The 26,348-nt window shown below is 38.6% G+C and overlaps 1 protein-coding gene across 1 annotated transcript in view; it reads left to right on the forward strand.

Moving 5' to 3' along the window:
- SPTA1 (spectrin alpha, erythrocytic 1) overlaps nucleotides 1-26,348 on the forward strand; it is an 83,042-nt gene that overhangs the window by 30,352 nt on the left and 26,342 nt on the right. Inside the window, exons 18-38 of the mRNA XM_024255030.2 lie at nucleotides 914-1,036; nucleotides 4,301-4,518; nucleotides 5,339-5,431; nucleotides 7,232-7,369; nucleotides 8,554-8,705; nucleotides 9,325-9,511; nucleotides 10,540-10,641; nucleotides 12,066-12,157; nucleotides 13,359-13,503; nucleotides 14,292-14,473; nucleotides 16,416-16,515; nucleotides 16,625-16,822; nucleotides 17,614-17,757; nucleotides 18,588-18,691; nucleotides 19,037-19,199; nucleotides 19,472-19,603; nucleotides 21,970-22,107; nucleotides 22,291-22,395; nucleotides 23,735-23,943; nucleotides 25,089-25,209; nucleotides 25,817-25,938. Of these exons, the coding sequence (XP_024110798.2) occupies nucleotides 914-1,036; nucleotides 4,301-4,518; nucleotides 5,339-5,431; nucleotides 7,232-7,369; nucleotides 8,554-8,705; nucleotides 9,325-9,511; nucleotides 10,540-10,641; nucleotides 12,066-12,157; nucleotides 13,359-13,503; nucleotides 14,292-14,473; nucleotides 16,416-16,515; nucleotides 16,625-16,822; nucleotides 17,614-17,757; nucleotides 18,588-18,691; nucleotides 19,037-19,199; nucleotides 19,472-19,603; nucleotides 21,970-22,107; nucleotides 22,291-22,395; nucleotides 23,735-23,943; nucleotides 25,089-25,209; nucleotides 25,817-25,938 (2,968 nt within the window). The remainder of the gene's footprint in view (nucleotides 1-913; nucleotides 1,037-4,300; nucleotides 4,519-5,338; nucleotides 5,432-7,231; nucleotides 7,370-8,553; nucleotides 8,706-9,324; nucleotides 9,512-10,539; nucleotides 10,642-12,065; nucleotides 12,158-13,358; nucleotides 13,504-14,291; nucleotides 14,474-16,415; nucleotides 16,516-16,624; nucleotides 16,823-17,613; nucleotides 17,758-18,587; nucleotides 18,692-19,036; nucleotides 19,200-19,471; nucleotides 19,604-21,969; nucleotides 22,108-22,290; nucleotides 22,396-23,734; nucleotides 23,944-25,088; nucleotides 25,210-25,816; nucleotides 25,939-26,348) is intronic.

Raw genomic sequence — 26,348 nt, forward strand, 5'->3', positions numbered from 1 at the left:
GCAGGGGTGAAGTAGCAGATAAAGCACATATTGTCCTTTCCTTCAGAAGCTGCTAGTTCACCAGTGTCAAAGCCAGTACACTTATACTGAGGCAGAGAAAAAGGTGTACACAAATACAGTGCAACTTAGTATGCATATTTTGGAAACACCTATGAAAGGCTGGACAATGAGGACAATGGAAGGGTTGGTCTGGGAAAACTTCCTGGAAGATAAAAGCCTGAGGCTTATTGGAAAGGCATAGAAAGTTTCTAGAGAGTATATTTTGAATGGGAAGTAGTAAGAAAGAAAGTTTAGAGGGAAAAGAGATAAAGCATGGTTAGGATACAGGGAGGATAAAGCAGACAGCAGGATTTCGGGATCTTAGAAGATAAAGGAAATTCACAGTAAGTAGTATTTATTGTTTGCTTGTTAATGCTATGCAATCAATGAGGCACTTTTTGTAAGTTATTTCTAATGATTACAAATAGATCTTCAAACCAGTTACACTGTGCCTTTTTCATGATGAGAAAACTTGGGCATAGAAGATTTAAAAACTTTCTGAAGCCCATAGAAATTAGCAAGTAGAAGTTCCTTCCTTCTACATCACAATATGCTGAAAGACAATTGTGTGCATAGTATTGGACATTTGAACTAAGAAGTTACTTGCCTTTGTACCTATTTTTCAACAAAAATAGTGATGTTTTCATTATCTGTTGTATAACAGTGAATTGAAATTTATTAATAAAAAGAGGCCAGGGGAAGAACAAAGATAAGTAGAGTGAATTCAGACAGATGATATAAATTTAAAGAATCTTACTCAATGGTTAGAACTTCAAAGGGAAGAACCTGTGAGTCCAAGAGTTCTAAAAAAGTGAGGTATGCCACTTCCATACACGAGGATAATCCGAAACTTTGAAATTCCTTTCCTCTGCAGGAAAGGACCTGATTGCTTCCAAAAAGCTTCTGAATAGGCATAGAGTCATCCTGGAGAACATTGCCAGCCATGAACCACGCATTCAAGAGATAACAGAAAGGGGAAACAAAATGGTAGAGGAAGGTATGTATGATTGAGATTCAGTTGGACAAAACATCCCCAGGCCAGACCTCTGGGAAGAAGTTTGTACTATCCTAGGGTTTCAAGGGAATTTAAAAATATCTGACTCATTTTCCCACTTAATGATCTTTTGGCATTTCTGACAAATGGGCATATGGTTTTGTTTGTATATTTCAATAACAGGAATATTCCAGTCCTGTGAACCACTATTTGTTTGTAAAACAAAAATTATTAAAGTAAAATGTCTTTATCCTAATCATTAATATGTTTCTCCGTAGAAGTTCCAGAATTCAGAATCTAATTTACAAAGCCCTATGAATTAAATCAGGTCTCTTTTCCATATGGGAGCTTCCAGATCTGTGAAGGCAGATCTTAGTTATTCAGTGTTGAACTATTTTTATAGTAAACTGTTCCATTTCTTTAGCTTCTCACTTCATATAGTTTCAATACCTCTGTTCATTCTTTTCATCCAATTCAGAAATTCCTGATGCTTAAGTATGATGTTCAGTTCTGAACATCATAAGCCAGGTATGGTATAAGTAGTGCAGATTACATTGGGATTTTCCCTCTGTTGATTGAAGAATCAGTTGATGCCAACCAATATCTAGTTTTCAAAAGTATAGGTTAAAATTCAGTTTGCTGAGCAAAACTTCAGATCCCAACTGAGTGATTCAAACCAACAACTGTAGAAATTCGCCTGTTTTTTAAATCTTCAACTATACTTGTAGATTTTGTCTTCCTCTCTTTTCAGTTCTATCAGTTTTTGTTTCATATATTTTGAAGCTCTGTTATTACATGCATACACATTTAGTATTGTTATGTCTTTTTGATGAAGTTAAGTCTTCACATTATGAAATATCAATCTTTATCCCTGGTGAAATTCTTTGTTCTGAAGCCTTTAGTAAACTTTAATAAAAGCCACATGAGCTATCTTTTGATTAGTTTTTGCATGGTGCATATTTCTCCATCTTTTTGCTTGCACTCTGTTTCTTATATTTAAAGTGGGATTCTTATAAATAGCATATAATCAGGCCTTGTTTTTATTTTATTCAATCTGGTAATTTTTCTTTTTTAATTGTGATATTTAGACAATTTACACTTAGTGCAATCATCGATATGGTTTATTTTAAATTTGGCAAGTTGCTATATTTTTTCTTTTTATCTATCACTTTATGTCTCCTTTAGATCAATTTTGTATTTATTGTGATTCCATCTTATCTTCAAATTGGCCTATTAGCTACAATTGCTGTTTTGTGTTTGTGTGTGTGTTTATTATAGTGCAGTGATTTTGCCATTGTGATTTGGAGTCCTTTTAGGGTCTCTGACACACTTTTAGTGGATTCACAAAGTTAAAATATTTTCATAATAACGCTAAGACTATTATTTTCTTTTACAGATTTATTGTTTTATAAGCATAGAATGGAGTTTTCCAGAGCCTACAGATGGGTGATGATGTCACTGTTCTGTCTAATGGAGTATATACTTGTACATTCTTTTCTTTCAAAGCTTCTTGTTTTGATTTCTGATATGGGAACTATTAATCAGTCTAACTATATAAGCAAAAGATATTTTGCATCCTTAATAATTTTTAAAGTTGTAAAGGGATCCCAAAAGCACAGATTTGAGAGCCACTATTCCAGGAATTAAAATATAGATTTTTTAATCTATCATAGTCTAATTTCAAATAATATTATGCATTTCATGTTTAATATAAGATTCTTAAATTGATACTTCCATTTGTTTTCACCCTTATGCTATTGGTGTCACATATTTTAAATTTTTACATGTTATAAACCCTATAATTCAATGTCATTATTTTTGCTTTGGTAGCCAACCGGTTTTGAATGAGATTATTAAATGAGAAAAAATTCAGCCTCATATTTCCCATTTCCAGTGTTCTTCATTTCTTTCTTTAGGTTAATATTTTCATTTGTATTATTTTTCTTCTGCTTGAAGAACTTCATCTAACATTCCTTATACTGCAGGTCTTCTATCCATAAACTCTCTAGACTTTTGTTCATCTAAAGGTCTTCATTCTACCTTCCTTTTTGAAATATATTTTCACTACATATAAAATTCTCGGTTGACAACTTCTTTCTTCCAGTACTTTAAAGATGCACTGCCTTGTCTTCTGACTTTGCAGGCTTCTGATAAGAAGTCTGCTGTCATCATGATCTTTGCTCCTCTGTATGTAATATGTCTTTTTTTCCCCCTCAAACTGTTTTAAAGCTTTTCTCTTTATCACTGGTATTAAACAATTTGATTATGCTATAACTTGATGGGGTTTTCCTTGTTTCTTCAGCTCGGTGATTGTTGAGCTTCTTGGATCTGTTTTGTTATGGTACTCCTGGGGCAGGATTTATTCGGGGACTGATTTAGAGATGAGCATAATATTGAGATATGTTACTCTTCTGAGGACCCTATCTCATGTATTACAATATTTTTCCACTTTGATGGGTTGGATGTTAACTATTTTCATTCTTAATTGAGGCCTAGAAGTTGTTTGGCCACTGCTTTTAAGTCATTCTTTTCTCACCCTCCAGGATTTCCTTATACATGTGTGCATATGAGTAATCAGACAAATACTCTAGGGAACTTCTCTGAAAAGTTCTCTCTCTCTCTATAACACCCTTCTCTTTGACACTCAGCCTCACAAGTTCTAGTTCTCTTGTCTTTCCCAAATGTTGATCTCTGTGTCCTCAATTCAGTGTGACTGGTGGTTCTATTTGGGTTAACTCCCCAGGCCTACAGCCCAGAAACCTCCCGAGGCATAAGCTTGGCAATTACAGAACATATCTCATTTATTTCCCTTCTCTCAGGAATCACAGTCCTGTCTCCATTGTCTGAAAATCATTTTATTTTACAGCTTTTCCTGTTTTCTAGTTGTTTAGGGTGGAAGAGCAACTCTCACAATAATAACTCCTTTATGGGAAGAAATGGAAATCAGCTGATTTTTCTGCTTCATCTAAAGAAGACATGATTTTAGACCTCTTAATCACCCACACATTAGTATTCTGTTTTCAAGTCTGTATTTGTCAGACAATACCAACCCATTCACCACCACATGCATATCTCCCATTAGTACCTTTTTTTACTTAATCTCACTTAGGATATTTCAATTCCCAGGTAACTCAAGAAAAATATAACGTTGACTAAATAAGATACCATTTTTATCACTTCCTTTCTCTTTTCCAAGGTACCAAAAGGATTAGAGTATGGTAAACACTCATGAGGATCATACTCACCTTTTCTATAATTACTCCATAGGACACTTCGCTGCAGAAGATGTGGCCTCTAGGGTCAAGAGTTTGAACCAGAATATGGAGTCTCTCCGGGCTCGAGCTGCTAGGCGACAAAATGATCTTGAAGCCAATGTCCAGTTCCAGCAGTACTTGGCTGACTTGCATGAAGCAGAAACATGGATCAGAGAGAAGGAGCCTATTGTAGATAATACTAACTATGGGGCTGATGAAGAAGCAGCTGGGGTAAGGTGGGGGTGGATTTAACATTGTGAATCCTTAACAAATGCAACCAAATTATCAATTTAGGGTTTGCTTAGGTTGTGGGATAGCTACAGATTCTGTCAGATTATTTGGGGTTTCCAGAGTGGTCGCCTTTGGCCTTCATCTGCTGAGACTCCCTCAGAGTTGACAGGAATCCCAAAAGATATGCTACATTTTTGTCATCCCATAGAGATTCATATATTCTTTAGAGATTATTGAAATCAAAAAAGTGTGATCAGAGTCATAGTCATAATCCCATCCTAAACCTTCCAGAGTAACCTTGAGCATTTATAAATTAATCATGGTTTTAAGATAGAGACACCTTAATTACTTGATTAAAATAAAATTGGACAGCTATGTTGGGGCAAGAAGAACCGCAAAGGTTATAATCACACTTTTTATCCATTTATTTGTTTTGCACATTGTCCTATAGGAAGTTGGTATAGTATTTCACAAACCTTTGGCACTAGAAATAATTGGTATGCATATTTTAAGTTACGCTAATGTTTATCCTATAAAGTAACAGTATCAACAGCATCCTCTTTTCAGCTATAATCTGTGTTGATAAAAATACTTTTGCAAGTTTGAGTTAATTTTGATTTTAGTAAACATATTGAAATTATAATTTATTAACTTCTATTTCCTTCATGCTTGCAAATTTAGGGTTAAAAAGAACTTTATAATAGATGGAAAGTAGCTTTTACCAGGATTTAAGACAAATAGCATAACCCAAAATAATAGTAGTTGAAATAATAATGTTCCTTCTATATTCATTCTGATGATCTTCCATCAATAAATGCAGGCTCTTCTAAAGAAGCATGAGGCCTTTCTATTAGATCTCAATTCATTTGGAGACAGTATGAAAGCTCTACGGAATCAGGCAAATGCCTGCCAGGTAAGACTAACTTAGTGAAGACAGGATTCATACTTCCCACCACAGAGAAAAAGAAATTGTCTTTATTGCTGATGTTTTACTTTCTACAACCCCAAAAACAATGACAAAGAAAACACTAAGTTCTATGACCCTTGTATGCAGGAACTGTAGCATCCACAATTTAGTCCAAAGGAGACTTTGTCCAAAAGTTTTTGATAAATGGTATCATGTCTTCATTGATGTATTTTTGGCTTTCCTTTTTCCTTCCTTTTATATTTCTACCCTTCTTTCTTTCTTACTTTTCTTCATTTATATCTCTCCTTCTTATCTTTCTTTATTCCCTTCTTTTGTTTCTTAATTTTCAATGCCAAAACTTATTAAATGTCTACTATATGTAAGTATGAATAAAAAATCCTGATTTGCAGGAAAATTACAGTCTATTAGGAGGCCAAATGTTTAACAGTAAATGCATATAATAGATGTATGAACAGGACAAAGAGTCTCAAAGAAAGGACTCTTGTGTTCTCTTGAAATAACAGTACTGGAAAATAGGAACATTTTCGTAAGCTAAGGGAAACCACCTGATGTGAATTATTAAGGAAAGACAGATGGGTAGTTTACTGTGTAGAGAAAGAGTATAAGGGTTTTTCTAGTCAATAAACCATGAGAGCAAATGCACTGAGGCACAAAACAATCAAGTTTTGTGGAAAATGCAATTGGTTAAGAATGTGAGAATGGAAGACGCAATTGGTTGAGAATATGAGAATGGCTCAGGTACAAGGCCAAACTGGGTGTCATGAAGATTAATTGAACTGGAATCAAATAAATGTTATAACAATGTCTACTGTATGTAGTGGTAGAAAAAAGAGACACACTTCTTACCTTCAAGGAATTCTTTCTAATGAGAGGTTGTTAATCCACACATTCAGAGTAAACAAAAGACGTAGTTTCAGTCTGTCAAATCAGTGTATATTTACAGACCTCCTATACTGTTCCTTCACCAGGCTCTGCACAGTGGGTGCCTAAACAAGAACAGAAGGATTTATACATTGTGTGGTATGAGGAAACATGTAACCTAAAGGAGATGAAATCAGAGGGCTCTGTCGGCGGAGGTGCATATTCAACTCCAACCTGAGGAAGGGGTTATGCTTAGGAAGAGGGGTTATGCTTTGCTTGATTACTCAGAGACATGAAATTGGCAGAAAGTAAAAATCAGAGAAAATTCTACCTTAGAATGCAGGCTGCTTACTAAACAGAGACACAAGATATTTTTAATGATCTCAGTTAATGTTCTCAATTTTTAAAATTCTGTAGCCTTTCCTGTGCTATTGATCACTCATATCTCAAATAGAAGGTCCGGAGCTCCTGACATAGTAACTTAAAGGCCAGAAGGAGTGGGAAGAATTATCACTGGAGGTACAGGGAAAGGTGATGACAGACAGCAGGTCTTTTCACTTTCTCAAACAATTTTCTGAAATGTTGATGTGTATAATCCTTTTGGACCTTCTTAAGGGGTACACTTCTTAAAATGTACTCCTCCCATTTTAAGAACTGATGGCTTAGAGCATTTAATACGTTTCTGACAAATTATGTATTTGCTTCCTTGCTTTGGGTTTATAGTTCCCAACCTGCCTGTCACCGGTAAGTGTCAGAATGGAGCCGTCTCTCTGAAGACCACATACTTTAATCTCTGCAGCCAAGTAAGAGGTTCCAGCCAGAGGCTCTTTTCTCCTGGGAAGATTAAAGGACTGCTCATCCCTGGTAAGCTGTACAGGGAGATATTTCCAGTGAGTGACTGACACCTGCTTCCTGTTTGTTCAGCAACAACAGGCTGCACCAGTGGAGGGAGCTGCTGGAGAACAAAGGGTCATGGCTTTATATGACTTCCAGGCCCGCAGCCCCCGAGAAGTCACCATGAAGAAAGGTGATGTCTTAACGCTGCTCAGTTCCATCAATAAGGTGACTTTTCCTTCTAATCTTTCCATCAAAAAGTGGCTCTTTCAGAACCATCTGTTCCAATCCTGCCAGCTATTCATATTTTTACCATCTAACATTTATTTTATTATTTTATTTCTTGAATAACTATAACTGATTAAGTAGTATTTTTCCTGTAGAAATTTTGCAGGATCCTATACATATCTTTTGGAATTATAATCCCAATGTTGCTGTTAAAATCATAAAGAATTGAAGTTACATAATTAGCCCAAAGATATAGAAAGTATGAGTGGAAATTCTATAATATACTTAAAGGGCTAAGCTGTCTCTTTCTTTCTTCCTCTTTGCTTGTTCTTCTTCTGTGCCAGTATTTCTAGTGATGAAATAACAATGTCTGGGGTTAGAAGGAGCCTACTAAAAGATGACTCTTGTCAACTTGATTTTCTTTAGATCTTGTGCCTGGGAGAACAGTGATAAAATATTGGTTGAGATTTTTAAATATATTTTTCATAAAAACTGAAGTAATTTTTTATACTCTGATACCTAATTAATCTACAAAAATTCTTAAGAAGAAAAGAAAATAGTTTGGGCTATAGGTATTCCAAAGACAAGTAAATGTTCGGAGCGGCAGATGTTTCATTATCAAATAATATGTGCCAGTCCCTTTTTTCTTTGTCTAGGCCTCTTCATTATTTTTTGAGGAAATTAACCTCAGAGTTGTGGTAGATGTGGCAACAGTTCAAAAATAAAAAATAAAATAACACTCAGGTATATAAATGTCAGAGCAATTCACATTTTTCAGACCTCTGCAAGAAGAATAGGAGAGAAGACATTTTTGTGTAATATCCTCTTACACAGACGATCCACTGCCAAGAAATCCAGCTAGAGCCTGGCTCCGTGTGTGTTTTGTAAATTCCTCATGAACAAAGTGCCCCATCATTAAAAGAGCTGTCTTGGGTGTTTGAAAACCTCTCCAAAGTTAAGGGTCTAACATTAGGTATCAAGTTACTTGATTTTAGGGGCTTGTCTATGCAATTCTTCATTTCATTTCTTGGTCATATATGAAAATTATGTGCCACTCATTAGACATGGTTAGCTTATCTTTGCCATTAACCAGTGCCTGGGCCAAGAGACTTAGTGTTGAAGTCTCTCCCGTCTGTTACTTTTCCAAGAATTAATGAAGAAGTGGGGATGTGCTCTCCCTTCAGGACTGGTGGAAGGTGGAAGCTGACGATCATCAGGGCTTTGTCCCAGCTGTCTACGTCAAAAGACTGGCCCACGATGAGTTCCCTATGCTCCCACAGCGGCGACGAGAAGAGCCAGGCAACATCACCCAGCGCCAGGAGCAGATTGAGAACCAGTAAGTTCTAGAGCCTGGAGAACTGAACAGTATTTGGCCAGACATTTTTGGCCGATGACATTTCTTCTCATGACCCTGCATCTGTTAGATTTGAGATGCCACAGAAAATTTGAAGATTTTAAGAATTGAAAGTAAACCTAGAATCTTTTAAATGTTTCAATTTCTTTTTGAGGAAAGGCAATCCCAGAATCATTCCATCAATTTCCTGAGGTCAGACAATTCACAGAGCTCTTCTGATTCCCTGTCCCACATTCTTTAAAGGTTATTAAAGTCTCCTGACCTCTATATGAACTTTGTTTACTATGCCAGGCTTTTCATATCCAGTTGTCAGTTACCATGTAAAAATGTCACTTTTATGAAATGGGAAAGGAATGTTGCCAGTCATACTATTGGGTCACTGGCATTTTTACTATTTTTAAATGCAATACTATGTGTTTATCTTTTTGCCCCCAAGGTTGTTTTCCTTCTATGTTTATTTCCTCCTCTCTTCTACTGTTCTTTTGCTTTGATTTGTTTTCCCTTTCATTTTTGTTCCTTTTTTCTCTATGTTTGTCACTCAGCCTCTACTCTTCTGTATTTTCTCCTTCTTTTATTCCACTTTTCCCAATTCTCCATCCAGATACCGCTCCCTCTTGGATAGGGCAGAAGAACGCAGACGTCGTCTATTGCAACGTTATAATGAATTTTTATTGGCCTATGAGGCAGGAGACATGCTGGAATGGATTCAAGAGAAAAAGGCAGAAAACACTGGGGTGGAACTAGATGATGTTTGGGAGCTGCAGAAAAAGTTTGATGAGTTCCAAAAGGTAAGAAAGAGGAACCTTCTCCAGACACCTTTTTGAAGGTTGTCATTGTTTCCTTTTATCCCACAGCGTATCCTACATGATCTTTTAATTTATTTCACACTTGTTAAATATTCTCCCCAAAGCTATTGGCAACTCTGTGGCTGAGATCTCCCTCTAGGTATTGCAGTTGTTAATAATTGGAAGGGAAATGCAGAGAAAACTAGTTACCCTAACTGCAGCTTTCAGTGTCTGCCACTCCAAAATCCTCACCGGAGTGCTGGTCTTCCTGAATTCTTCACAACTTGCCTTATACTATACTTTGTTTCCAGTGCCCAGGTTGGGATAAGGTATTGTTGTACCATGTGTAAAGTTTAATTATGGAGCAGAGTTTGGGGTGGAAAAAGGAAGAACCTGACTTGACAAATAATTTCTAATTTTTTGCCTACCTAAAACCCTTTCAACATTCTTTCTTCCCTTAGATTTTTTTCCATTATCTTAACTAGCAATGAGTGTACAGTCCTTCTTTTCTTTCTTTTTCTTTTGATATCTTCCACATGGGATTTAACACACACACACACACACACACACACACACACAGAGAGAGAGAGAGAGAGAGAGAGAGAGAGAGAGCACTCCCTAGAGCTGTTTCTTACAATATCTCATAATATAGGCAGATAATAACTCAGTTAAAGAAATCTTTAAAGCTGGAGTTTGTACTGGTAGAAAAGGATGTTACACAGCTCAGGTATCAATCCCTTTAATGGTGTAACTTAATCCAGGGGAGATTTTAAGAAATCTAGAAAAATGGCTATGCTTCATACTGCAGATAAATAATAGTTATCTTGACAAGTTTTGGACAGCCACTAGGTGTCAAGATCTTTAAGGATACTCTTCTCAGTGGTGGATTGGAGGAGAGGGGCTTGGTGTGTATTACGGTGATGTTAGCAATGTTTTGCTATTTAGCCAAGTAGGGGCAGAGATGGACAGGTAAGTACGGTAGATTCTTGATGAGGGGATTTACACTGCTTTGGATGAATTTTCCCATTCAGGATTTGAAGACCAATGAGCCTCGGCTAAGAGATATCAACAAGGTAGCTGATGATCTACTATTTGAAGGACTTCTAACACCAGAAGGAGCTCAAATACGGCAGGTAACTAAGGCTCCCTCCATTCCTCCTCACTACCAGGTTGGGCTTTGGGAGTCCTCATTTCACTTCAACATGGAACTTTATATTCTGCAGATCCACTAGAACGTGCAGAAGGTAACAGCAATGTGGAATTAGCCACAGGAAAGGCCAAAGACAATAGCCCAAATAGTCCCTGTATTTTTGTTGTCTAAATTAACTTAATTAAAGCAGGCTCATTTGTTAACATATATTGAGTGCCCTCCATGCCCTCACATATGTCATTTCATGGATGGGGTGGGAAAGGAGACAAAAGTATTGGTAGCAGAAATTAAGACGTAGCTTTAAGAGGCAGGATTAGGAGGTTTAGATAATATTACACTGGACATTAGGTAAATTAGATTTACATCATAGCTGTAGCTGTATTCTTGTCTGACTGTGTGTCCTCAGACAAGTCTCTTCATTTCTAAAAACCACAGTTTCTATATCTGAAAAGCAAATATTGGATAGCACAATATCCAAATTACAATATCCAAACCTCTTCTTAATCTTCTGTCCCGGGCTATATCAAATTAAACTAAAGTTTTTCCTTACATGTCCACCCAATAATATAATTGAATTTGAATTGCAATTTTGGAATATATACATTTGAAGTGACCTAAAATTCTTAAATTACAACACATACTCACCTCCCTTTCACTGTCACACACACAAGAAATTCTCAATTACATGAATGCAAAGACAATGCAGATAAAGAAGCTTTGATAGTGGGAAGAGGTTGATCAAGAAAGTTTACTGGAAGACACAGGTTCTGATCAACGTGCTGAAGAAGGAGAATATAGGTCAGTAGAGATAGAGGAGAGGTCATTCTTGACCTGATTCAGATCTGGATCTATGATTCCATAAAAGATCTAATGAACATTAATAAATGTTCAGTCTAGTTCTCTGGATTGCCATAAGTCAGTGAGGATGAGTTTTCTGCCTGTTTTTATAGTGGTTGTTATGGGATAAGAAGGTGAAGAAATATGAAGGGGAACAATGTACTTACCCCCTATAGAAAGTAGGTCTTTAAGAGGCTACCTGGTTTATTCAATTCAGGATACAGAATTGTGTGTCTTAGAGAAATGTGATCACTTCTAACTACCAAGGCAACACTTTCCACTCATTTTTTGGAGTTTACAGTGTAGTCTTTGTAATAGCAAGCACTTATTACTGCTCCAGAGTTGATGGTTTCACCCTTTAACATCAGTTTGGGAAGAAATCACTTTCTCTGCTGCATTGGCAAAAATGAGGCCCAAGCTCAAGCTGTCCAAGAAAGAAGCAAAGCTATGCAATTTCTGAAGAAAATAACGTAAAAACAACTATGGTTTAAATCTTGTCTGGTCTTCAGACACCACTGAGCCATGTGAGTTAGTTCTCCATCTCAAGTCTGATGTTTTTGCCTCTTTTAGGAATTGAATGCCCGCTGGGGTTCCTTGCAGAGGCTTGCAGATGAACAGCGGCAGCTGCTGGGCAGTGCCCATGCTGTTGAAGTGTTTCACAGGTAATAATTATAACTCGAAAAAGCAGTGCTGCTTTAAAACCCACTCACTAAACTTCTAAGTCTATTACTATGGTGGAACCATACTATAGTCTTTCTTTCTGAGATGGAGACAATGTACCAATAGAAAATTAGGTTTTTTAGTAGTATAATTCTCACTTCGCAAACAGGATACTCCCAGACAACTAGCTTCAATTTTCTAAAGCCTAGGCTTGGGCCTTGGAACATAATTAGTAGTCTATATATGTTTCCATGAAAATGAATAAAACTTAGGCTGAGGGCAGTGGCTCACAGCTGTAATCCCAGCACTTTGGGTGGCCGAGGCAGGAGGATTGCTTTAGGCCGAGAGTTGTAGACCAACCTGGGCAACAAAGCAAGACATTGTCTCCACAAAAAATAAAAAATGAAAAATTAGTCCAATGTGGTGGCACAGGCCTATGGTCCCATCTACTTGGGAGGTTGAGCTGGGAGGATCACTTGAGCCAGGAGGCTGAGGCTACAGTGAGCCTTGATCACGCCATTGCACTCCAGCCTATTGCAACAGTGAGACCCCTATCTTTAAAATCAAAACAGAAAGAAAGAAACTTGAAGTTGAAACAAGAGGTTTAAGTAATTACATTTCTGAACTAGAAGCTGACAGTAGAGGGCAACAGACATCACATTGACTATCAGCTCATTCAACATTTTTCTTGTTTGATTTTCAAACTAAGAAACACAAAGACACATACAAAAAAGTACACAAACAAACAAAACAGAAACCAAACACCTTCATTGTGTATAAATGTATTTTTGATGATGCAGGGAAGGAAAAACAGACTCAGACAGGTCTATGTGTGTAGAATGCTTAAGACAGAAAGCTATGGAATATGATGGTTAAGCATGTGACTGCCGTCAGATGGCCTGGTTCAAGCTTAGGCTCCACCATTCAGCAGTGGTATAATCTTGAGAAAATACTTAACCTCTTTAGTCCTCAGTTTTCTGATCTATATAATGGGAATAGTAATAGTAATTATGCTTCTTGGAGTTGTGAAGATTAAATGAGCCTAAGTTTCTAGCACATAAAAAACAATGATGATAATTGGTTGGGGTTGGGTGGGGGTGGGAGGGTGGTGAGTGGTAGTGATGATAACTTTCTTGTGATCCCCGTGAGCTTGCCTCTGGTACATATCCTTACTTTTGAACTCTCTACTCTCTTGTATACCAGAGAAGCAGATGATACGAAGGAGCAGATTGAGAAGAAATGCCAGGCCCTCAGTGCTGCAGACCCTGGCTCAGATCTGTTCAGTGTTCAGGCTCTTCAGCGACGGCATGAGGGCTTTGAAAGGGACCTCATACCCCTGGGAGATAAGGTGAGACAGGTCCTTCAAAGCTTTTCCAACACTTTCCACTTTATATTTAGCCCTATACCAATGCCCTCTTCTTTGGTTCTCTTTTTCAGTCTTGTATTCTTATATTTCTCTTTGTCCTGTGCCATATTTATTCTTGTACACTGTCCCTAAGGCAAGACCATGAAAAGGATATGCCCCATGACCATTAACATGGGGAAAAAACTTGTTAAATTCCTGCTGTCTGAGTGAGCACCCTATATCCCCTTGTCTCTTTGGTGGGTTACAAGTGACCAGATCTTGTGGCAGCTAGGTGGAGGCCAGTAGCCCAGGAGAAATAGCAAATGTCCATACCCAGGATGATCAGGCCAATATCTGAGTATGGTGCATGTTTTTCTTAGCAAGGAATTGAATGAGTTGTTTAATTCTGTTTCAACCCAAAAGTGTACTCTGCAACTTGTCAGATACACTCAGAGGCTTGGCATTATCATGCAGAGCAAAAAGAAGCTCCTCGCATGAAGAATCAAGACCCTTGGGTTTCCTAATTGAGGTTGCCACTAATCAGCAGAGTCACTTAACCACTCTTCCCCACAACCCTCTTATTTTTAAAAAGAAATATGGTAATGCCGATTATAACTACCTTAGGGAGTTATATGGACTAAAAGGTTGATATTATTTCGTAAACTATTATGACATACTTGTACATCACTGATGTCTATTTGAGGAGCTGAATACTGGGACTCAGGATTCTCCTTTTGCTAAGATTCAGGTGTGTCTCTAGGCTGATTATCAGAGGTATTGTACCTCCCCAGGTGATCATACTGGGGGAGACAGCAGAGCGGCTCAGTGAGTCCCATCCAGATGCCACTGAGGACCTGCAGAGACAGAAAATGGAGCTGAATGAGGCCTGGGAAGACCTGCAGGGGCGTACAAAGGAGCGTAAGGAGAGCCTAAATGAGGCCCAGAAATTCTACCTGTTCCTCAGCAAGGCCAGGTAGAGTGGGGTGGGTAATTTCCATGTCTGGCCTCTAAGTAGACTGTCTAGGAGCAGTCTGGGTACAGATGCTGTTCATTGCTGGTTTTGGAGGGCACTGCTATGTTCAAGTCTCACCTCTTGCAAGGCATAAAAAATTTCAGATTTGAAACTAGAAGCAATAAAATACAAAGTTTGAAAGAGTATGAAGCCATCTAGGCCAATTAAGTAAGCTTCTATAATGTGGAAGCTTTTTTGTTCTACTGAAGAGACAGTAGTATTCAGTCTTCTACTGTATTCAGTATTCTGTTGAATACAAATAACTGTGGTAGAACATAATGAGGCCCAAAACACACATTGTAACAAACAGCAGTGTGAATTCAGAGTCGGGTAGAATAGATGATGCACTGTAGATAAAGTAACATTTTATTACACCTTATCAGTCAAACTTTTAACAGAAGAGAAAATAATTCATGTAGACTGAACTGTGCAAACAAAGACATAATCATGAGAAAAGAAGAATAAGCATAAGAACATGTTTGGGGAGGGGGTGGTAAGGAGAAGTAGTAAGAGATAAACTTAAAAATATTGGGACCAAATTCCAGAGAACTGTGAATATCTTACTAAAGTCTAGACATTATCACAATCCAAAATTCACCTCTCAAACATATACTTTGTGGAACAGTTCCCACGTTCAGCTCTATCACATCAGTCTGCTGGGAGGAGCATTAGAGTTGAGGGTCCAGGAAGTCGTAGCTCTCAATGCAATGCTTTTCAAGAAAAAAGGAGGCAAATTTTGGCAAATGACTAGTTCCTCTTGGAAATCCCCTCCCCAATTCAGCACTAGAAAGCTATAGTTTTTGACACAGTTTAAATAAATAGCACCCACACCCATTCCAATGGTGCTTCCTTCCATTTATAAAGCTGTACTCCTCAGTATTTCAAAGTAGTGTTCCCACCCCTGAGCAACATTAATATCTTATTTTACCCCTATATGATACTTTTGCTTTCAGTTTTGTTTTTTAATTGCTATTAGTTCCTATGCTCTGTTTTTTGTTTGTTTTTTGTTTTGTTTTGTTTTGTTTTTATCCATTCTTAACCTAAAGTATGAGTTCCTAGAAGGCACAGATATGCCTTTTTCACAAGGTTTGGTACTTAGTAAGCACCCAATAAAACTTAGTTGCTTGAATAAATAAATTTACAAAAGAAGAGACCTCTCTTTCCTAGAGCTAAGGGTTCCTATTGAGCAAACAAGAGTAATGACATTCTTTATGAGATGCTTAATTTATCCACCATATATGCTTTACAGTTAATGCGTGGTTAAATTTTGCCTTTTAAGAAGATAGACCATAGTTTTGCTTGTCTAACTTCCTGACTACTAAAAGGGTAGGGAAATAGACCTTGATTTAATCAACAGTGTGGAGGCCTGTGTGTGTATGTGTATGTTGGCCAAAATATGTGCTAGATTGACCTGAGAATAAAAGTAAAAGGAAAGACATGATTTCTTTGAGACTCTGTAATAAGATGTATCTTCAAACCCTAGAAACCACTTAAAAGGAACAGTAACCAACAGAAATATGAAATATATAACAGTCCAGGATTCCAGAGGTCTAGGTTCTACTGAAGATGTCTGCTTTTAGTTATATCACATAGGCAAATTAATTATCTTTTCTAAGCTGACTTCTTTATCTCCATAATGAAAACAAAAAATTTCCAGAATCTCTGCAAGATTACTGCAAGAATTGAAAAAGATAATAAAAGTGAAGAGGCTTTCAAATACAAGGGATTGTTATCATTAGGTGATATAATAAAAACAGCAAACCTAAGATCTGTAAAGCATATAAAGCCATATAAAAAATGTTATTCTGGAAATGTTTTCTAGAGAATGGAAAACTGTAAGACAAACAGCACTGTAGCAAGTTGCAACATTTTCTTGTCAATTCCAATGTGTCTGTTTATCTAGGGATCTGCAGAATTGGATCAGCAGCATTGGTGGCATGGTATCATCACAGGAGCTGGCCGAAGACTTAACTGGCGTAGAGATCTTGCTGGAGAGACATCGGGTAAAACTACAAAAGCCATAGCCACTGATCAGTTGACCTGAAACCTCTACTAATTTTAAAATTTCCAATGGAGTTGGCCTCACTGATTTCTTCCCCCTTTTTCTCACAGGAGCACCGTGCTGACATGGAGGCAGAGGCTCCCACCTTCCAGGCCTTAGAGGACTTCGGTGCAGAACTTATAGACAGTGGGCACCATGCTAGCCCTGAAATTGAAAAAAAGCTTCAATCTGTCAGGCTAGAGAGAGATGATTTGGAGAAGGCTTGGGAACAACGCAAGAAGATCCTAGACCAGTGCCTGGAGTTGCAGGTACAGCAAATTTCCCAATTGTTAAGCAGGTTCAGTAGTCTGTTTCTCCTATGCAATTTCATATGGTCATTACAGGCTCAGTTTACTAGACTTTCCATGATAAAAACACAAAGGGAGCTCATCTCTGAATTACCTAGCATTGTACTATGCTTTCTATACCGATCATTGTCATATTCTCTGCTCTTTCCTATTAGAAGAGCCAAACAAGATGGTGATCAGTCCTGAGCATGAGGTGGGTTGATTATCATTTGTTAATTGATTGATGAATTGATTGGCTGATTTTTGTTGAGACTCTACTCTGTGGAGGCTCAGAGTGCCACAAAGATTAGTAAGATAGTTTCCCATTTCTTAAATAGTGAAATTAGACATATAGATAAATTTTACTAGTACAGTGAGATGATTATTAATAAACCAAAATGTACGAGTGCTTTGAGGCTAAAGAACAAGAAGTGATTAAAGCTTTCGGGGGAGGTAAGTGGTTGTGTCACAGGCTACCCTGAAGGTTAACATTTCACAAAGTCTTAAGGAAATGACCAGCCAATATTAACAAGGTTTAAGAAGTAGGAAATAGCACCCCAGGAATTGGAGGTAGCTTATACATAAATATAAAGTGTATGTTTGGAAAAGAGGAAAAGTTCCAGTACGGATAAGATTGGTCACATGAGTGTTTCTTGAAAGATGGTAAGTACTCCTTGTAAAAACCTTTGTGTCACGATCATGAAAGAGGTGTAACATCATTTCCTCCACACCACCTGGACTATACCATACTCCTCTCATTTAATTCCTCATAGATGTTCCAAGGGAACTGTGATCAAGTTGAGAGCTGGATGGTGGCACGTGAGAATTCCCTGAGGTCAGATGACAAAGGTTCCTTGGACAGTCTGGAGGCCCTGATGAAGAAACGGGACGATTTGGACAAAGCAATCACTGCCCAGGTAATAATGACTAGTAAAGGAGTTAAAATAATAATCCGTAGTAATAATAACAGAAATCCTACACATTTGTCTGGTTTTATAATTTACAAACATTTTGATTTACTTTTTTTTTTTTTTTTGAGATGGAGTCTCATTCTGTCACTCAGGCTGGAGTGCAGTGCTGTGATCTCAGCTGACTGCAACCTCTGCCTCCTGGGTTCAAGTGATTCTCCTGCCTCAGCCTCCAGAGTAGCTGGGATTATAGACACCCACCACCACACCCAGCTAATTTTTGTACTTTTAGCAGAAACAGGGTTTCACCGTGTTAGCCAGGCTGGTCTCGAACTCCTGACCTCAAGTGATCTACCTACCTCGGCCTCCCAAAGTGCTGAGATTACAGGAGTGAGCCACTGTGCCCAGCCCTGATTCTTGTTTGCTTCTCACAGAAAAACTGAGGCAGGCAGGGCAACCTGACACTTGACATTGTTTCACCCAAGTCACAGGCAGCAAGTGGACTCTCTTACTTTAAATCCAGCATTCTAAACTCTGACTTTTAGGATTGATGAAATAGTCATTTCATCATCTCACTCAATACAGGATTCACCCTCTACAATGGTCATGAGAAGTGTCTGTTCTTTAGGGAACTCCGTACCATACAAGTAGCCCGTTATTAGATGTTTCTCCTCCTATTAAGTTGAAACCCACCTCCCTATAAGGCATTTATTGTTTGACCCTGAGTATATCTTCTGAATCCACAAAGGATACCTTCATTCTTTTCTAGGAGGGAGTCTGGGATTGCACCAAGGGCCTAATCTCCAGGCATCTGGGCTCTTTCCTTTTCCTTTATTTAGGAAGGGAAGATCACTGACCTAGAACATTTTGCTGAGCGCCTCATTGCTGATGAACACTATGCCAAAGAAGAGATTGCTGCTCGGCTCCAACGTGTACTAGACAGGTCAGGCCTGAGTGATTGTTTTATGTGCTACAGGAAGATGTAGCAAACTGACCTCTTTGCTAGCATTGAGATGGGGGAATACTCTGACTTCCTGTCATTTCTAGGTGCCTAAAACTATCTTGACACCTATGCAGACTTTCTGACTTAGATTTATAGAATGAAAGACATGAAAGATGAAAGATACCTTAGAAATTAACTGGCTTTAGCACTGCATTTTATAATGAAAATAATAAGACTATGTGAGAAGAAAAGAGGCATGTTGGCAAATGGGAAGATTTATGGATATGGCATCAGAGCATGGGAAGGGTAGAGGAGGGCATAGAGTGATCTGGCTCCATCCTGTAGGTGGAAGGCTCTCAAAGCACAACTGATTGCTGAGCGGACAAAGCTTGGAGACTATGCCGACCTAAAACAATTCTACCGAGACCTTGAGGAGCTGGAAGAATGGATCAGTGAGATGCTGCCCACAGCCTGTGATGAATCCTACAAAGACCCCACTAACATTCAGGCAAGTTCAAAATAGGAACCTTGGAAAATTTCACCATTCCGAGCTTGTTGGTTGGATAGTCATCACCCTTGATACTTTAACACTTTCTGACTGTTGAGGCTACCATGCCTGCTCTCAGAGACTTCAGAGTCTGATGTGGAGCAGGTTCTTCGGAAGTCACCATCACCTCAGTTATGATAGAAATATTAGCCCTTCCTTTTAAATAAAATTTACCTTATCTTGTCTCCATAAATAAAAAAGATAATATAATTTCTGTTTCGTTTTCCCTTCAGAGGAAATATCTGAAACACCAGACCTTTGCAAATGAAGTCTATGGCCGATCTGACCAGGTGAACGGCGTCATCAACCTGGGGAACTCCCTGATTGAGCGTAGCGCTTGTGATGGCAATGAAGAGGCCATGAAGGTAAAGCTCAGGATGAGTTTTGGGCTACAAAGTCACATGAAGAGGAATTGTTTACTCTTTTTTTTTTTTAATTTTATTATTATTATACTTTAAGTTTTAGGGTACATGTGCACAATGTGCAGGTTTGTTACATATGTATACATGTGCCATGTTGGTGTGCTGCACCCATTAACTCGTCATTTAGCATTAGGTATATCTCCTAATGCTATCCCTCCCCCCGCCCCCCACCCCACAACAGTCCCCGGTGTATGATGTTCCCCTTCCTGTGTCTATGTGTTCTCATTGTTCAATTCCCACCTATGAGTGAGAAGATGCGGTGTTTGGTTTTTTGTCCTTGCGATAGTTTGCTGAGAATGATGGTTTCCAGCTTCATCCATGTCCCTACAAAGGACATGAACTCATCCTTTTTTCTGGCTGCATAGTATTCCATGGTGTATACGTGCCACATTTTCTTAATCCAGTCTATCATTGTTGGACATTTGGCTTGGTTCCAAATCTTTGCTATTGTGAATAGTGCCACAATAAACATATGTGTGCATGTGTCTTTATAGCAGCATGATTTATAATAGTTTGGGTATATACCCAGAAATGGGATGGCTGGGTCAAATGGTATTTCTAGTTCTAGATCCCTGAGGAATTGCCACACTGTCTTCCACAATGGTTGAACTAGTTTACAGTCCTACCAACAGTGTAAAAGTGTTCCTATTTCTTCACATCCTCTCCAGCACCTGTTGTTTCCTGACTTTTTAACGATTGCCATTCTAACTGGTGTGCGATGGTATCTCATTGTGGTTTTGATTTGCATTTCTCTGATGGCCAGTGATGATGAGCATTTTTTCATGTGTCTTTTGGCTGCATAAATGTCTTCTTTTGAGAAGTGTCTGTTCATATCCTTCACCCATTTGTTGATGGGGTTGTTTTTTTCGTGTAAATTTGTTTGAGTTCTTTGTAGATTCTGGATATTAGCCATTTGTCAGATGAGTGGATTGCAAAAATTTTCTCCCATTCTGTAGGTTGCCTGTTCACTCTGATGGTAGTTTCTTTTGCTGTGCAGAAGGTCTTTAGTTTAATTAGATCCCATTTATCATTTTGGCTTCTGTTGCCATTGCTTTTGGTGTTTTAGACATGAAGTCCTTGCCCATGCCTATGTCCTGAATGGTATTGCCTAGGTTTTCCTCTAGGGTTTTTATGGTTTTAGGTCTACCGTGTAAGTCTTTAATCCATCTTGAATTAATTTTTGTATAAGGTGTAAGGAAGGGATCCAGTTTCAGCTTTCTACATATGGCTAGCCAGTTTTCCCAGCACCATTTATTAAATAGGGAATCCTTTCCCCATTGCTTGTTTTTCTCAGGTTTGTCAAAGATCAGATAGTTGTAGATATGTGGCATTATTTCTGAGGGCTCTGTTCTGTTCCATTGATCTACATCTCTGTTTTGGTAACAGTACCATGCTGTTTTGGTTACCGTAGCCTTGTAGTATAGTTTGAAGTCAGGTAGCGTGATGCCTCCAGCTTTGTTCTTTTGGCTTAGGATTAACTTGGCAATGTGGGCTCTTTTTTGGTTCCATATGAACTTTAAAGTAGTTTTTTCCAATTCTGTGAAGAAAGTCATTGGTAGCTTGATGGGGATGTCCTTGAATCTATAAATTACCTTGGGCAGTATGGCCACTTTCATGATATTGATTCTTCCCACCCATGAGCATGGAATATTCTTCCATTTGTTTGTATCCTCTTTTATTTCATTGAGCAGTGGTTTGTAGTTCTCCTTGAAGAGGTCCTTCACATCCCTTGTAAGCTGGATTCCTAGGTATTTTATTCTCTTTGAAGCAATTGTGAATGGGAGTTCACTCATGATTTGGCTCTCTGTTTGTCTGTTATTGGTGTATAAGAATGCTTGTGATTTTTGCACATTGATTTTGTATCCTGAGACTTTAATGTTCCATTAGTAGAAATATAAAATATGTTGTGTGACCATATCACAGAACAACAGTCTTCCCTCTGACTGTTGCACAAAGAAGGAGAAAAGGAGTTATGCCCAGACCTTATCACTCCCATCATACTCAGTACCTGGAACCCTAAGAAAGCTTCAGGCTTAATTCCAAAGCCTTATCATGCTTGTTTTACATTTTGGCATTTGTATGTCAGTCTCTTTACTCAACACAAGACCCTTTTTTAAACTTTCTCTTTTGTCCAACAACTCCTATTGTTTTCCCAGATAAAGTATAACTGGTTTGAAATGTATGATATTCAAGTATCAGCAAATTTTGGCTAGTTCCTGCCTTCACAACCTTCCTACATTATTCTTTCAAGTAGTCACAGGGCCCAGGATCCTAAAGATTGTAATGACTCCTCACTGTCCTTGGGTTAGGAGCAACTCGAACGGCTGAAGGAACATTGGGATCATCTGCTTAAGAGAACAACTGACAAAGGGCAGAAGCTCAATGAGGCCAGTCGTCAACAGAGGTTCAACACAAGCATCCGGGACTTTGAGTTCTGGCTCTCAGAGGTAATTGCACCCGGAAAGAGTAGAGGCACAAGAGTTTAATACATACTTGTCAGACAAATGAATTTATACATGGGCAATTTCCTTGAACTTTCCTGGGAAAAGTTTGGGGACATAGCTGCTGATCTTATTCTCCTTAAAGGCAGTTTCACCTGGCAGCTTTATTACTTATTTCTCTATTTTCAGGCAGAGACATTGCTGGCCATGAAAGATCAGGCCAGGGACTTGGCTTCAGCAGGAAACCTACTCAAGAAGCATCAGCTATTGGAGACAGAGATGTTGGCTCGAGAGGTAAGTAGTGCTGGGATTCCTCTCCTCTGGGCAGAATAGAAACATTTCTGGCTTTTCTCCCTCCTGTCTTAGGAGACCATTTGAAAACGTAGCCTTGCAAAATTGTTCTTAGTGTTCTCAACCAGCAGTCATTTTAACTAGGTAAAATTAATGGGCTGTGAAGACATTAAAACTGTCACTGATAATCAATTATCACTAAACTGTAGACTCTAAGATTCCAGAAAGTGGACTCTAAAAACTATCTTTTTTATCTTTTACTGATGCATACATATAAGCCAATTATCTTTAAGCTATATATTTGATCTGGTATTTGAAAGAAAGTGGAAGTTTACTTTATAGAATTACAAACAAAAAATCAGATGGGGGCATGTGAAATGAAGTTGAACTACACATACACTCTGGAAATCCTGTCAGGGATTCCAGTTGCATCCTAATAGCAACCAAAAATTTGTGCTGAGAGCAGTGATAAAAAGGCTGACAGTTGTTAATTTTATACTAAAGAATTTTATAATTATCATTTTACTTGATAATACAGACACACACAGAAAAGGCAGGAAGTCAAAGGCCTTGGGACTTGGTGATGTTTCCTGTGACATCACTAAGGGCTGGGTTAGAATAGGAGTAGACACAGAAGAGATAGGTGTGTTCAATGGGCAGCTAAGAATGTTGCCCATAGAGTAGTTCTTGCTGAATATTGAATCAATCGATCTGTGGCTGCCAAAGTTGGTACTGTCAAATCAATCAATCTGTGGCTGTCAAAGTCAGTATAAGACAGTCTTGTATGGGAACAAATGATTGCCCACCAAGATTTTCCTTTTTTTTTTTTTTTTTGGTACCAGTTCAAGCAATTCTTCTGCCTCAGCCTCCCAAGTAGCTGGGATTACAGGCACACGCCAGCATGCCCAGCTAATTTTTGTGTTTTTAGTACAGAAGGGGTTTCACCATGTTGTCCATGGTGATCTTGCACTCCTGACCTCTTGATCCACCCGTCTTGGCCTCCCAAAGTGCTGGGATTACAGGCATGAGCCACCGCACCCGGCTGATTTTCTTTTTTAGTTGAGGAGAGAAGGCAAATACTGAAAACATCAGAAGGAGAAACAGGACACAGGCTAAATGTACAGTTTGAGTAATGTAGTCATGCTACCTCTATTGCTCCCACATATGGCCCTTCTCCAACCTGAACATGTGCTAACATGTATAACACATAATCAAACTCCATATCTTTAAAAGCAATCAATCCATTTGGCCCAATCTTTGAGCCAGACCAGCTGTTTTTAAAGTGTGGGATCTGAGTAATGCCTATACTATACTATTCACTGAGTATCCTGAGACTTTCTAGGATGCACTCAAGGACCTGAATACATTGGCTGCGGATTTGCTCTCCAGCGGGACTTTCAACGTTGATCAGATTACGGAGAAAAAAGATAATGTCAACAAGCGTTTCCTGAATGTCCAAGACCTGGCAGCTGCACACCATGAAAAATTGAAAGAGGCCTATGCCTTATTCCAGTTCTTCCAGGATCTAGATGATGAGGAATCCTGGATAGAGTATGTGCCACCAGCTCAAAAATGTGTGAATAATCCAAGCGAGTAGATAATCCACCAAACTTGTTCCAATTTATGCTGAAATGAAATATGTAATCATTTCTTGAAGATAGCATTACTTCATGTTTGCCTCAGCTTAAAGTTAACATTGGTTTTATTTTTCCCAAATTCCCTTACTGGATGCAAGCCAGAGAAAGAGAGGTGTGGAGGAAGTGAGGAGCAGTTAACATACGTGACAGGAACAAAACTAAGAATCCATCTGCATTTGCTCTATAGTTCATAGAATAATATGCAATACTCACAGAGACATCTGGACATTTACACAGCTGATCAGATCCTTGTCATTCTATATCTAGTATATTTTATATGACACTGAATTGGACACTCTAGAGAATATTACAAAGTATCTGTCATGGTTTCATTACTCATTCTATTTTTGTTGTAAAATATGATTGGGAAAATCTTAGCAAATTACAATATTTTGCCTACTTCCCATTTAACCTGCCTCATCATGCTTCTCTTCTACAAAGCTGCTTGATTATTATGAGTAATCAATAAATTAGAGAGAAGCACAGTGCATAAGGCAACAAATAACATGTTTTAAAAACCTTTTTGGGTAAGACCATAAGATAGAATAATCTCGTCCATGTAGTCTTCGACTGTGCTTCGTGGTGATGCTCAAACTTTTTACACTTGGAAACATCCCAACTGCCATGACTCCTATGAAATCAGCTCTTTATACCCATTCTAGCTGAATTTATTATTGACATTAATAAATGAAAATAACAAAACCTGTGGAGGTCATATATAATTTTCACATTTTTTTGAAATAGGGAACATTAGTGTATATTCTTGATCAAAAAAGAGAAGATACACAGGTGGACAAGCAAAGGGACTAATGGAAAGGCTGTTACAGTTGTGCCTATGGTGGAGATCAGTATGTTACTTTAATTTGTGTTGGCTCAGTCAGAAGTTTTGCTGCAAGCCTCTTCCACTAATTATATTTTTGGTCATTGGCACCAGGGTATTTCAGAATTTACAACCACCTCCCTCACCACCAGCCACACACATAGTCATAGAAAGCTATTGCTGCAGGATGACATTAGATGTCTAGACTCCAAACTTTCTGTTTTCTTCCTTGATTTTAGGGAGAAGTTGATACGAGTGAGCTCCCAGGACTACGGGAGAGACCTTCAGGGCGTTCAGAACTTGCTGAAGAAGCACAAACGCCTAGAGGGGGAGCTGGTGGCACATGAGCCTGCCATCCAGGTAGGAATAGAATACCAGATCTGAAAATATAGAAATCATCCTACAGCAACCCCTTGTGTTACAGGTAAATAAAAGGGTGCTACAAAATGTGAAAATTGGATGTCAAGGTCAGAGAGAGTTAGTCAAAGAGTTTACAAATATTCTTTTCTCTTCCACATTTAGTCTCCTATAAGTAGAAGAGTTCTGAACAAGAACCCATGCTCTTCCCTGCAAGGATCACTTTTAACACTCCTGGGGAGTGATTGACAATTGGGATGCAGGTTGGGACATCTGGGAAAACTGTACTTGAGCCATCTGGGAAGAAGGCAACTCTGGGTCTGACTTGGCAGCAGGGTCACTCTGTGACCATGAATAGACCAAAAAGCAGATTATGGAGAGTAGACTAGTGCAAGTACTGATATATTTGCAAAATACTTGGGAAAGTTTAGCATAGCAAATCTTCTTGCAACTTTCATCATTCTCCCTGGACTTTCAGAACCCTCACAAAGTCCCATGGAGTTTATAAATAATCTGGAGGGTAGGGTGGGCTAGATGCTTTGCTCAGGGACTATGGCTAAATGGGGAGAGATTGTGGGGTAATGGAACATGAATTGGGGTTGTTCTTCAGAATGTGCTGGATATGGCAGAGAAGCTGAAAGACAAGGCTGCTGTGGGGCAAGAGGAGATCCAGTTGCGGCTGGCTCAGTTTGTTGAACACTGGGAGAAGCTCAAAGAGTTGGCCAAGGCCCGGTGAGTGGGGTACAGAAGGCCCAGTTCCCTTCCTGGATTTTGGATACTGGGCAGGTGTTGGGAGGATACTTAAGTGCCTGCTCAGCATTGTCTACTATCCCCAACTACCTATCTATCTGCTTAAGTCCCTTCTCAAATGCCAAGTCTACACAAAGCTTTCCTCCATATACCCCAGACACAATGATCACTGCCTCTGTTCTAAATCTACCTCTCCTTCTGCATTTACATGCAGCTGTCTTTTATTATTGTTTTCCTACATGTGTTATCCTTCATATCAGGTTACTAGCCACACATCTGTTTTGCTTTATCTCCCAGTTTTAATATTATATGCAGCCCTTAGTAATGTAAGGATGAAGAATTATTTTCCCCTGTAGCCATATAGCCAATTTGAACTACATACACAATGTATC

This window comes from Pongo abelii, chromosome 1 (assembly GCF_028885655.2).
Source record: "Pongo abelii isolate AG06213 chromosome 1, NHGRI_mPonAbe1-v2.0_pri, whole genome shotgun sequence".
Taxonomy (NCBI): Eukaryota; Metazoa; Chordata; class Mammalia; order Primates; family Hominidae; genus Pongo; species Pongo abelii.